This window comes from Sceloporus undulatus, chromosome 3 (assembly GCF_019175285.1).
Source record: "Sceloporus undulatus isolate JIND9_A2432 ecotype Alabama chromosome 3, SceUnd_v1.1, whole genome shotgun sequence".
Classification (NCBI taxonomy): Eukaryota; Metazoa; Chordata; class Lepidosauria; order Squamata; family Phrynosomatidae; genus Sceloporus; species Sceloporus undulatus.
Window position 1 is genome coordinate 87685473 of NC_056524.1, and position 14231 is coordinate 87699703.

The 14231-nt window shown below is 41.2% G+C and overlaps 1 protein-coding gene across 1 annotated transcript in view; it reads left to right on the plus strand.

Annotated features, from left to right (window-relative positions):
- The window catches only part of CTPS2 (CTP synthase 2), a 96916-nt gene that overhangs the window by 40394 nt on the left and 42291 nt on the right, over nt 1–14231 (plus strand). Inside the window, 5 exon segments of the mRNA XM_042456986.1 lie at nt 1509–1643; nt 1645–1661; nt 4704–4836; nt 11991–12079; nt 13585–13679. Coding sequence (XP_042312920.1) covers nt 1509–1643; nt 1645–1661; nt 4704–4836; nt 11991–12079; nt 13585–13679 — 469 coding nt within the window.

Genomic DNA, 14231 nt, shown 5'->3' on the forward strand with positions numbered 1-14231 from the left:
TGGGCAGCGTGTTCCAAAGGGCTGGGGCAGCCATGGAAAATGTCCTCCGCGTGGTGGAGGCTAACCTTGCCCCAGGCACCTTCAGTAAGCTCCATTACATTCAGTCAAACCTACTCCCAGGTAAGTATAGTTAGGATTATAACTTTAGAAATATTTTTAAAAGCTTATGCTGTGTAAGTATCTCACATTATTTCTTAAGAGAAAGAAGGTAGGTTTATGCTACTGAAAGAAAATATTCTGTATGGACTATGTTTTTGCTATTTCTTAATAGCCATTTGGTTATTATTTTTTCCTTTTTTAAAAAAAAATGGATTCTGTAATACTGAATAAGATAACATAGAACCAGTAATTCTCCCAAATGATGGATGATTAGTCTAATGAAACAATGGTTGGTTCACCTGTCTCCCCATCAACAAACAAGAGAGTAAATCCACAAACAACTGTAATATGTGAGTTCTGTGGATTCTTTCTGTGGTTTGATGGAAGAAAAGTTAACTAGAGTGGCAGCTTCACCCAGTTTTAGATCACACGGAGCAAAGCTCTGTGGCTTATTCAGTCTCTGCAGCTGCAAGGGGGAGGTACCAGGCATTGTGTACAACCATGCTTCTGGTAATCGATAAACCATTGTTCACTGTGTGAACTGGGCTAGTGACTAAGAAATAAGATCTACTGTATTTAGTGGGACTCTCATGAGAAAATATTGTTTGAATTGTACTGTTTGTCAAGAAGTCATATGTGTCTCTGTGGTGCAGAGGATCAATCCATAGTCATGTAGGTTTATAGACCCCAGAGGCAAGAGCCATGAAATTTTTCTTCTATTATGTTTGTTAACTCGATCTCTTTTTTTTTCTGGCCTGCCTTGCCAAAGATAGGGTTTTAAGATATTCCCCTTCAATGAATTACCAGGTTAATGTTGCAATTTGAATTAAAGCAACAATTTTAAGGGGGTAATTTATTGAATAAACTTCATGTGACTCATTGACATATAGTGGTGATCAAAGAATGTTTGCTCTGGGGATTGACAACTGTGGAAGGCTAGGGGATGCATTAGTCCCCCAGAGGAGGGCAACATCTCACCACCACACATTGTTTTTTGTCCCTAAATGCTGTTTAGGGGGTATGGAATATTTCTACCATGTTTTAGGGCCTTCCTGGACCTAAATTGGCCCAGGGAGGTTGCAAAATGTGATGGAAATGCATCGCCTAGTGGATATTTTGGGCCATTTGGGGACAAATGATTTTTTTTTAAAATCTGCAAAAATTGTTTTTGACCCCTGGGGAGTCCAGGGGGATTCCTAATGTGGAGGAAATACCCCCTAGAGTGCATTTGGGGACATTTTGGAGCAATTCTTTTTTTACCCCAGGGAACCCCAGGGGCCATAACAATGGCTCTAGGAAGCTGCATGCAGCCCATGGGGGCACACTTGTCTGGAAGTGCCATAAATCAACATATACGTACCTATTTCAATATATTGTACAGTATATTTATAATTAAAACATTTTTCTAGGTAATTTTCATCCATGATGTTTCTTCCACTTACCGAGTACCAATTCTTTTGGAAGAACAAGGCATCATTAGACATTTTAAAGAGAGACTAAATCTGCCAATTGATGACCGACCAAGTGAACAACTTTTCAAATGGAAAAAAAATGGCAGATAGGTACTATTCTTTGTTACTTAACATTCCCTCCACGCCATCCCATCCAGAGATTTTTTTCATGTGTAAATTTGCTTGCATTATTACTCTGAAGCCTTTGTCATACCTAAACTTTTGGGGCAGTTGTTTTTTTATATCTGCAGTGATACAGAAGCTAATATACTTCCACGTTTTGGGTTCAATGTGGTGGAATAGCAGAAGATTGAATTTCCTGTGTAAATCTGTATTATATGACATTTCTGAGAATGTACTATACAGATATTTCTGTGCAAATATATCTTAATCTCCCAAAATGATGATATTTTACTGTGTGGTATTTCCCGCTTGGACCACTATGTTCTGCCTTCACTTCTCCATCACTGCAAACACTGAATAGTATATAGTGCATCTAGTATGAGGGATCGGCATCCATGGTGTCTGATTAAAAATAATAATTGTAAGCCGCTCTGAGAGCCATTAGGGCTGAAGGGCGGGATATAAATACCTAAATAAATAAATAAAATGGTGTTTTCTATGTATAGTTGGCCCTCCACATTTGTGGCTTTGACTTTTGAGGATTTGATTATTTGTGGTTTTGATTAATATGTTCTCTATAAGAATCTCTAGGTCCTCCAGCACAACCCTGCCAGAAGTTGACCAACTCCATGATCAACTTCTGGCAGAGTTGCGCTGGAGGACCTAGAGATTCCTATATAAAACATATTAATCAAAACCACAAATAATCAAATCCGCAAAAGTCAAAGCCACAAATGTGGAGGGCCAACTGTACATAGAAAACACCATGGAGTTGTGCTGGAGCACCTAGTATTTCCTAGAGAAAACACTTCTCTAGGCATTTGTAGAACCTCCTGCATGATTCTGTGATCAACCTCTGGCAGATGTTGACCATAGACTTAAACTGGAGGACCTGAAGATTCCTAGAGAGGTTTTTTCTTAGGTAAAAACAACAGTGCTTTTTTATTTGCGAGTTTTGTACATTCACAAGGGTTCTTTGCCCCTAACCCCAGCAAATGTGGAGGGACCACTGTGTTATATTGGATCCAAGCTATACCATCAGTACTAATGTGATGCAACATCATATGTAGACCCTAATTGCCATAGCTTATTTTTTTCATGATTCATATGTAGTCATTTATTGTACTGTTTAAAAAAAAATACTCTGGACCAAATTCTTGTTTAGAACAATGTGAATTATTCCATCCTGGTCCTAATTCTATTTACTGAGCAATAATTATTATTATGATTATTACTATTAACCTTTATTTATAAAGCGCTGTAAATTTACACAGCGCTGTACATACAGTCTTTTTAATTAGACGGTTCCCTGCCCTCAGGCTTACAATCTAAAAAGACACCACACAAAAGGAGAAGGGAGTAGTGGTGGGGAAGGGGATGAGGTCCAGCAGTTCCTCTCTGCCTCCAAGGCCTGGACCAAGGCAGGTGGACTGGAGGGAGGGCTTGGCTTCATAATGGATGGTTAATCTTCATCCAGGGAGGCAAGTGACAATTAAGCAAGGCCTGGGAACGCTTCTCTGAACAGGATGGTCTGCAACTCCATTTTGAAGCTGGTTAAAGAAGTGATGGCTCTTGTTCACGGAGGAAGAAGGTTCCAGGAGTGAGGGGCAGTGAGTGAAAAGGGGCAAATCCGAGATGGGGCAGAGGAAATCCTAGGCTGGGACAGCAGAACTTGACTACCAGAGTGGAGGGCCCGAGTGGGAAGGTGAGGAGAAAGAAGGTCTGATAAGTAAGGAGGGGCCAGCCCATGGAGGGCTTTAAACGTTGACAGCAGGAGCTTGTACTGAATGCGGAAAGGGAGGGGGAGCCAGTGGGGATGCCAACACCAGAGAGATATAGTCAGAGCGGTGGGCGGATGTGATAATGTGTGCAGCTGAATGCTGGACAGAAATTAAAGGACGGAGGTGAGAAAGAGGAAGCCCTGCCAGACGGATGTTACAGTAATCAAATCGTGAGATCACTAAGGCATGGACCAGGATCTTGGCAGTAGAGGCGGAGAGAAATGGTCAGATTTTGGCAATATTGTACAAAAGGAATCTACAAGCCTTGGCTGTGGTCTGGATCTGAGGGATACACGACAGAGAAGATAAAACCAAGACTGCGGGCTTGCTGGACTGGTTGAATAGAAGTGTTGTTCGCAGAGACAGAAAAGGAGTGTTGAAGGGTGGACTTAGGAGGAAAGACAAGAAGCTCTGTCTTGGACATTTTGAGCTTCAAACGCCAATGGCGCATTCACTGCGAGACAGCTGTAAGACAAGGCGAAACTTGCTGTTCAAGCCTTGGAGAAAGGTCAGGGGTGGAAAGATATAACTGGGTGTCATCGGCGTACAGATGGTAGGAAAAACCAAAAGAGCTAATGAGTTTACCTAAGGACAGGGTGTAGAGAGAAAACAGAAGGGGACCCAGAACAGAGCCCTGGGGAACTCCAACATATAAGGGAACAGAGGATGAAGTCTGACCACCTGTGACCACTGCAAAAGATCTGTCAGACAAATAAGATCTAAACCAGTCAAGAACAGAGTCTGAGAACCTAAGGTCAGAAAGTATATCCACTAGAAGACAGTGATCAACGGTGTCAAAGGCTGCAGACAGATCAAGAAAGATGAGAACAGAGTAAAGGCCATTAGCCTTGGCCCGTAAAAGGTCAATAAAGGCCCGTAAATAAGCCCCAGTGATTTCTCTTGTGTTTATGTGCCTTTAAATCAACTCCTGCTTATGGTGACCCTATTGGGGTTTTCTTGTCAACATTTATTCAGAGGAAGGTTATCATATCCTTCTTTTTAGGATGTGAAATATGACTTTCCTGAGTTCCATTGGATTTCAGTGACTGAGCAGGGATTAGAATGCTGGTGTGTCCTGGACTCTTAGTCCAACACCCAAACTACTGCACTCCCAAACATCTTTCTTATAAGTTAAATATTGAGAGTCTACATTTTCTGCCCCTCATATTTTAGAACAAAGCTAAATGAAGATTATAATCATTTTGTCACCCACCAAAATAAGAGATTTATTGTTTACTTATATTCTCAGATATGAGAGGATGTTGAAGACATGTTCTGTAGCACTGGTTGGCAAATATACAAAACTGAGTGATTGCTACGCATCAGTTTTCAAGGCTTTGGAACATTCAGCTCTAGCAATAAACCACAGACTGAATTTAATGGTGAGGATCAATCTTTTCTACCTTTTCTTTCTTTGCCAGCCCAGGATGCTTATACATTATACTCTTGTAGCCTTTGCTCAGAAATAAAGTATAATTTAATTAGGATTTTATGGGCATAGAAGATGTGTTTTGAACGTATTGTTTTTTTTTTAATGTTACAGTAATTTCTTTGACTAGTTTTCTGCATTGTAAGGGGAAGTGATGCACATGTAGCAAATAGTTAATATTTTCATGGATATTTGTTGACTGTTGATTCTGATCAAAGCATCAGAAAGCATTAAGAAAATTATTTAACAAATGGCTAATGATTTAGCAAGTGGTGAAGAGAATGTAACCACAAGTAGTTTCTGTACTACATTTTAAATATGGTAGATTTCATGGAAGGCTTAGATTGCTAACTGAGGGGCTGTACAGACCTGCCATTAAGGTCGGCCTGGGGGGCGAAGTTGGGGCGTGGCATCCACATGACGTATGATTTGACTCTGCCCCCAGTGCTGCATGACACTGCACGCTGCACCACACAGCATTCAGCATCATCGTGCTTCTCTGGTGCTGCATCTACGTGATGCAGCCCAAAGCAAGCATGGAAAAGCTGCGCACCGGCCGCTATGGTGCCGTTTCTGAGGCGCAAAAAAAGCTGCTTTTTGCAGCTCCATTATGCACCGCAGAAAGCGAGATCGAGGCTACTGCATGCGGTGATCTGATGCAGAGAGAGGCAGCTGCAAGCCACCCCTTAGGGGCGGTCTGCACAGCCCCTGTAAAATCTATTAAAGTTGGGGTTTATTAGCAAATGTGATTAATCTTGTTTTCGCTGCTAGTTGCACTGCAAATATGTCCAGCAAATGCTTACTTTTAAAAACTGATATGTGTGTATCTGGGAAGTCTTAATAACAGCTAATAGCAGTTGGTGCTATTATCTCAGTTGTCTTAATGCAAATAAAAGATAGGCTTGTAGAACAATATTGTCAGTGAATGCATTAATATAAGGCATTCAGTTCTCTTAAACAGATAAACTTTAATATGTATGTGTATATGAAATTAGATAGAGAATAGAACCCCTGATTTTCTTGGTTAAAATGGTATTTATAGATCCTGTTCAAGATGCCACATGAATTACTGCAGTATTAGAAGTCTTGAGCTATGGACAGATATTCATGCAATGTGCTCTGAATGTCTCTTGAAGCTACAGTGGGCTTTTGGTATTTGCTGGGGTTTGGTTCCACACACACACACCCTGTGGATACCAGAATCTTGGGATGCTCAAATCCCAATTAAATACAATGGCACAGTAAAATGGTGTCCCTTATATGAAATGGCAAAATCAAGGTTTTCTTTTTGGAATTTATATATTTTTGAAATATTTTCAAGTCTTGGGTGCTTGAATCCGTGGATGAAGAATCTGTGAATATGTAGGGCAGACTGTATTGTGAATCCAGGATTCAATTAATCCTCTCAAAGAAATTAGTAATGCTTTGAATAGAGATAATAGAGCCAGAGTTTAGGAAGAGACAAGTGCTGTCATGTGTATGAAATAAAACTTTCTTTTTATTGTACTTTTAAGATGCAGATAAGTATCCTGACATAAGCATTTATGCAGCATATTAAAAATATGAAAGATACTTTAATCTTTACATCAGTATCAATTGAAATAAAAAGTGTAGGCGACTGGAGGGCTGAAATTGTCAGTCCCTAGCGGAAGTATCCAATTCTATATGGGTTGTCAACCCTTTGTCCTTTCGATCCTTGTGTTCCTTCCCTCTCATTGTGACATGATTTTTCTCTCAGCATCCACCCACCACAGGCAGACTTACTTTTCTCCCACTTACTCTTATGCCCTTCATTTCCTATAGAACTTGCTGCTTTTTGTTTCTCCTTATCCATTCAGGTTCTTTTGTTTGTTTGTTTGTTTGTTTGCTCAGCCATGCTTCCCAAGTGACACTTCTTTCTCTCTACCCTGGTACACCTTCTCTTTCCCTTTGTTCTTTCTTTTCTCTCCAATCCACTCCCCCCCCCCCTTATTTCTATCTTGCTGGTCTTTGTCTCACTTCATTCTAGTGCTCATTCTGCTTTTTGCTCTGCTCCTTCTGTTCATTATTAGTCATGCAAAAGAACCTTCTCTTACTTTCTCTCTTAACTTTTTGAAAAGTTTGTGATCCCTATAGAGGGCAGCAGAAGTATGTTGTCTGTCATGCCTGTGACCCACTTGGAACTACTAAAGGTTCCCTGGTAAGATGTATGTGCAGCTTCCTGTCTGCTGGTGAAGGAAGTTTGACATCTAGTAACTGAAGCTACTGTTGCAGTCTATAGATAAACGTTATTTAATTAAACCATTTTAAAACCTGAATATCCCCAGGGAGATTCCCACCCCCAAAGCTTGGCTTAGTTTGTATACCACATTTCAGGTGTTCTTCACTATGGTGAAGACACATCCACATGTACATGGGTGCACACAAATTTTCCTGTATTACTGATTTTCATAATATTTATTCACTTATATCCCACCTTTTCCCCAAACCTAGTTCCAAGACAAGTTAGAAAAGTTAAATACAGAGAAAAGTACATTAAAAGGCATAAGTAAAGGTTCACTTTGAAGATCTGCTGTTTAAATGACACACGAATCTTAAGAGGCCAGAAGCTGTGCCAAAGCTGTACTCCAGTCCTTAGGACTCGAGCGTGACTTTGGCATGGCTTCCGGTCTCTTAGGAGGCATGCATCATTTAAGCAACATACCTCCAAAGTGACTTGAAGCAGCTTTATTTTGGCCTGTCTGTTCGGGCCCAAAGTTTTTGTTAAAATGCAGTTTTAATAAATATATTCTAATTACTCCTGAGGAGAGCATCAGCATTCAAAATGAACTTGACAGATGGCAGAGATTGTTGATATTTTGGGTGATGAACCTTGCCCGTGATTCCGGTCCGGTGCCGAATGGATGAAGATGCCGGTTATCTCTCCAACACAGGAACAGAGAAAAACTCCAAAACAGGCTTTCAGCTTGCTGGAACAATGCCTGGTGAAACAGCTGCTAAATCAAAGAATCACTCTCCAGTAGTTCACTCCTTTGAGGGCTTTATTACTTTGTTTCAAATAAACACGAGCTAGTCACTACTATACAAAAACTCTTACCGACACACCACACTATCTCCAAACTCCCACAATCCACCAGAACAGCATTTTCCTTATATACAGTATTACTATGAGGCGACCATTAAGTCGAGCCTCTTTATATTCAAGTTGCTATGCACCACAGACCCTCTTGAGACTGAAGCCATAGCATATTTACATTTAGTCCTGCTCAGTTGACCTTGAGCATCCGGCTGCTGCTCTGGACTCCAGCTATAGCCAATTTAGGCTTCTGCAGCCATTGCCACATTTGAACATTTTCACCTTCAATATACTAACAGAGAACTGGGCCAAAATTAATACAATGAATTTCAATAGGTCAAAAATCTAGAAACCAAGTCTTAGGAATGATTTATTGAATTGGGTATGCTTAGCTTGGAGAAGAGAAAACTGGGAGAAGACATGATAGGTATCTTTAAATAGCTGAAAGGGTATCATGTAGAAGATGGAGCAAGCACACGAACCACTGGTTTCAAATTATGAGAAATGAGATTCCATATTAAAATTAGGAAAACCTCTGAGAGCTGTTCACTAATGGAATAGATTGCCTCAGTAGGTAGTAAACTCATCTGTGTTGGACTTCTTTAAAAAGAGGTTAGATGGACATTTTTTTCAGGAGTGCTGTAGTGGTGTCTTCCTGCATGGCGGGAGTTGGACCAGATAGCCGTTGTTGCCCCTCCCAATTCTGAGATTCAAAATAGTACAAATATATCTCTCCTTCATCTCTACCCTCCCCCCAAAACCATTGCTGTCATCACCTGTTCATTTAAAATTCAGAGATATGATGATGAAAACAGGATTTAAAAAAAAATTGCAGTTAGGATCAATAAAGTAGAGTTATAATTATGTTTAAGATAAACTGAATATTGCTTGAGCAGTTTTTATTTTAAAAGATACAACTACCACTTTTCCTCCCCAAAATGCACTAAATAGCAATACTGAAAATTTTCACAGAAATCATATCTATAAAAGAAGATTAAAAGGTAATTTAAAACCTTTTTTCCAAACCTGCAACCTGTCCTCTTGATCCAATTCCTACTCGTCTTCTAATCTCTATAGCTCCCTCGCTTTTCTATATCTTCACTCTCTCTCTCTCTCTACAGGCTCCTTCCCGTCGGACTTCAAACATGCTCTCATTTCCCCAATTCTGAAAAAACCTTCTCTTGACCCCTCCTCTTTGCCTAGCTATCGTCCAATTTCTCTTCTCCCCTTTCTTTCTAAGGTTTTGGAACGGGTTGTTTATTTGCGCTGTCTTAAGTTTCTTGAAGCCAACTCCATTCTCGATCCCTTTCAGTCTGGTTTCCGCCCAAGGCATTCCACAGAGACAGCTCTCACTAAGATCTCGAATGACCTTTTACAGGCCAAGGCTAATGGCCTTTACTCTGTTCTCATCCTTCTCGATTTGTCTGCAGCCTTCGACACCATTGATCACTTTCTCCTAATTAACATACTCTTTTACCTTGGGTTCTCAGACTCTGTTCTCGACTGGTTTAGATCTTACTTGTCTGGCCGATCTTTTGCAGTAGTTGCAGGGGGTCAGACTTCTTCTCCTGTTCCCTTATCTGTTGGAGTTCCTCAGGGCTCTGTTCTGGGTCCCCTTCTGTTTTCTCTACACACTGTCCTTAGGAAAACTCATTAGCTCTTTTAGTTTTTCCTACCATCTGTATGCTGATGACACCCAGTTGTATCTTTCCGCCCCTGACCTTTCTCCAAGGCTTGAACAGCAAGTCTTGTCTTGCCTTACAGCTGTCTCGCCGTGGATGCGCCATCGGTGTTTGAAGCTCAACATGTCCAAGACGGAGCTTCTTGTCTTTTCTCCTAAGCCCACCCTTCAACACTCCTTTTCTGTCTCTGTGGACAACTTTTCTATTCAACCAGTCCAGCAAGCCCGCAGTCTTGGTTTTATCTTTGACTCTTCTCTGTCGTGTATCCTTCAGATCCAGATCACAGCCAAGGCTTGTAGATTCTTTTTGTACAATATTGCCAAAATCCGACCATATCTCTCCGCCTCTACTGCCAAGATCCTGGTCCATGCCCTAGTGATCTCACGACTGGATTACTGTAACATCCTCCTGGCTGGGCTTCCTCTTTCTCACCTCCGTCCTTTAATCTCTGTCCAGCATTCAGCTGCACGCATTATCACTTCCACCCACTGCTCTGACCACATCTCTCCTGTGTTGGCATCCCTTCACTGGCTCCCTCTCCCTTTCCGCATTCAGTATAAGCTCCTGCTGTCGACATTCAAAGCCCTCCATGGACTGGCCCCTCCTTACTTATCAGACCTTCTTTCTCCTCACCTTCCCACTCAGGCCCTCCGTTCTGGTAGTGAAGGGTTCCTGTCTCAGCCCAGGATTTCCTCTGCCCCATCCCGGATTCGCCCGTTTTCACTCGCTGCCCCTCACTCCAGGAACCTTCTTCCCCCACAAGCAAGAGCCATCACTTCTTTAACTAGCTTCAAAACAGAGTTGAAAACCATCCTGTTCAGAGAAGCGTTCCCAGGCATTGCATAATTGTCACTTACTATCTGATGTTCATTTGTTGCCTGTTTATCGAACCATTTCCTGTATTGCTATGTATTGTATATGTATTATCCTACTTGAGAGTATGTATTTTCCCTGGAAAATGATTAACCTTCCATTTTGAAGCCAAGCCCTCCCTCCAGTCCATCTGCCTTGGTCCAGGCCTCGGAGGTAGAGAGGAACTGCTGGACCTCTTACCCTTTCCCGCCACCACTCCCTTCTCCTTCTGTGTCATGTCTTTTTAGATTGTAAGCCCGAGGGCAGGGAACCGTCTAACTAAAAAGATTGCATGTACAGCGATGTGTAAATTTACAGCGCTTCATAAATAAAGGTTAATAATAATAATAATAATAATAATAATAATTTTTGCATTTTTATTTTGCCACAAATCTGGCAGCAGTAATAGTACTTCAACAGTATAGTTGGGTCCCACATCTCACTTGCCTCTGTTCAGCTTTGTTCCTATTTGCATGTTTGGCAGCAGAGGACTTCTCATATTTGGTTTCCTGTCATAGTTCCCACCTCCTACCCCCCAAATAAAAACTTTGATCATTGCCTTACTGAGTCGTAAAAACAAGAATAAATTTGCTACATCCACTTATTTGCTATGGGGAATTATAGAAGGATTTACTTGTGCAAGATTGTTTAACAACATAGGGAAGGTTCAGTAATGCTTAGTTCACAGCTAGGGAACATTTGCAATTGTGTAGCAAATTGTAATATTATGAGGTACATTTTTTCATGTGCTATTATTAGAAATTCCTATTCATGATTGTCATGAGATGAGACTCACCCACTCAATGGGTCTTTTTGATCCCACTGCTGCCACCAGTTATGTGAAAGTGATGGCTACTATCAAACCTATTTTGCACTGCGAGACTCAAATCCGGGACTCTCTTTAAGTGTCTCCTGCACTATAACTCTCACTAGATGCCAGCATTCTGGGTTTCAAATTTCCCCCCAGCTTGGCACCAACTATTCTTTGACAGCCACACACCCACTATCTAATGTGTCCCAAACCTAAAAGACTTTTCTCAATGTTGGTAGTATTTTTAATGTGTTTCTGAAATCACTTCAGACAGCTGCTTGTTGAAACAAAGTAATAAATTTATTTACAAGTCAGGCTCAATACAGTATCTCTTTCCTTGGATGTTGTTCACAATAGATATGGCATATAAATACTTTATTAGTTACACAGTTTAACAGTTTTTTTTAGCTTGTCTTTGTAATTGGTTCTTTATAGCTTTATGTATGTTCCCTTACAGACTAAGTTCCTACAGAACCTTTATTAAACTTTTATATCTTATATCAGTTCTGGCTACCTGTGACTCCACTAGTCACCAAACACTATGTCTCCCGCAGGACCCAACAACAATTTAATTAAGGATACTCTTTGTCCCTTTCTTGGGTACCTAAAACCTTTTCTAACTGTCCCTCACAACAGCCTAGCCTAGTCTCAATGGCTCTTCACCCCTCAGGGCACACTCAACATGAAAAATGTGTTTTCTTAACTAGTATATAGATTCAGCAGACCTTGAACATAAAACAGAGGCTGAGAATCCAGTGAAATTTCATCAAGCCTGGCAAAAACTTTGCAAAGCAGAGTAAGTTTCACAATTTTTTTGTTTTACTGCTTCATAACTTCCATTACTCGGTGTTTGTTAATTCCTTACTTTAATTTAGAATGGTAATTGAACTAACACATGTTGATGTCATAGTTTACACTAGAGCTGGACAATTGTGTGTGTGTGTGTGTGTGTGTGTGTGTGTGTGTGTCGCTCATCCATCCAACTGGTATTATGAATTTGCTCATTTACTTTATTTCCACTCATATCACTGTAGAGCAAAATTATATTGGATTAGAAACATTTGGATGTTAGTTCAGATACAAAGGGAATAACACCACACAAATAACAAGACAATACAGCATATATTCTGCAGAATAGGAATTTTTAAAGCCTTTATTTTGGTAAAAGATCTTATGTGTTATGGTTGTATGTTTAAAAATGGCGTAGGCCATAAAGCTTTAATGCTATACAGATACAGTTAAGATAAGACCCTGGGTTTGAAGGAACTTACTTTACATTCAAATTAACTATGTGTCTTGCATAACAGACACATGTAGAACTCTGTTCTCTAACAGTTTGGCAGATGCCAGGCAGGTGCATCATGTGGGGGGACAGTGGTGCAGCCCACACTGGGTGACACCCCAGAAAGGGAATGATACCCAGTTGCCCCCTGTGCTCCCCCTGTGCTGTTCCTGTGTGCATTCCCACCCCCCATGCTGTCCCTGCATTCCCCCACACGTTCTCCCCTCCATGCACTCCCACCTACCCACCCCTGAGCCATCTTGTCCTTTTCTTCATCAGGAAAAGGATGGGGCAGCACAAAGGAGAGGGAACATGTACCCCCCCCCCCAGAAGCTCTGCCCTCCACACTGGGTGACACTCTATGCCAGTGGGGTCAAATTGGTTCCTTCAGGGAACTCACCTTCTGAGATTTTAAAATATTTCTGATTTTATAAAAAAAAATAAAAATACCCCTAACACTCTTTGAGGGTAAGTGGGGCAGTTTTATCATGTCCTTTCCAAGGCTGCTCCAGATCTAGGACAGGCCTTGCTTAAGGTTTTTCTAGGAAGACCATTTTCTAGGTCTAAAAATAATTCATGGGAGGCCATCCCCCTCCCTTTCCCACCTGAAACTGCATTTATGGCCAAAAGCACACCTTTAAGGAAAAAACTATTTTTTTCCCCAGCCAAATGTTTGTGCGTTTTGAAGCCAAAGTAGAATTTCTTAAGGACCACATAATTCCCACACCTTCCCAAGGGGAGCATTTTTGTACAGAATTTAAGTTTTGTTTTTGAGGAATTGAAGACTGAGAGTCCTTGGCATCTTACAAACAGACTGATGCTGCCTTGAATCCCTATATTGGAAGAAAGGCAGGATATAATAATAATAATAATAATAATAATAATAATAATAATAATAATAATAATAATAGGCACATGCAATTCATGAGCCAAGCTTTACCCTCCCCCAGCTAATCTTATCTAAGTTTCTATTCAGTTTCCCATCTGTTGCTGTCTTTGCACTCTGTATTTTTCTCCAGTTGTGTATTAGTTCCTGGAGGTTTTGGACACAGGGGAACTGAAGGAAAACTTCAAGCAATTTCCTGGGCAAGGAAGAAGAAAAAGCCTTTTCTTGGTAAGATATTTACAGGTATCTTCAGTTTTGCATAGTGTAATTAAAATCAGTGAGCCAGCAAGGCGTAGTGGTTTAAGTGTTGGACTACAACTCTGAAGACCAGAGTTTGATTCCCAGCTTGGCTATGAAACTCACTCGATGACCTTGGGTAAGTCACACTCTTTCAGCCTCAAGGGAAGGCATTGCCAAACCTCTGAACAAATCTTGTCAAGAAAACCCCATGATAGGTTCACCATGGATGGCAAGTCCGTGGATATCGAGGGCTGACTGTACTTACATCTCTATTCCAATCCTGTAAGGACAGAAGCATGATGCCTGGCTTCACCCATATGGCCAGGTGCCTCCTTCCACCCTCACAGGCCATAACTGGGTCCTGCAAGTAGAACAACAACAGCAGCAGGTAAGGGAGCACACAGACATCTGGTCTACGCCTGTGGTGGAGTTTCTGGGAAACTCCCCTGAAAATAGCCGGTGTAGACGGGTCTAAGGGCCGGATGGGCTGGGGTCGGGCTGGATCAGCTGGAATGGTGTCCAGTCTGCCTTTTCCCAGCC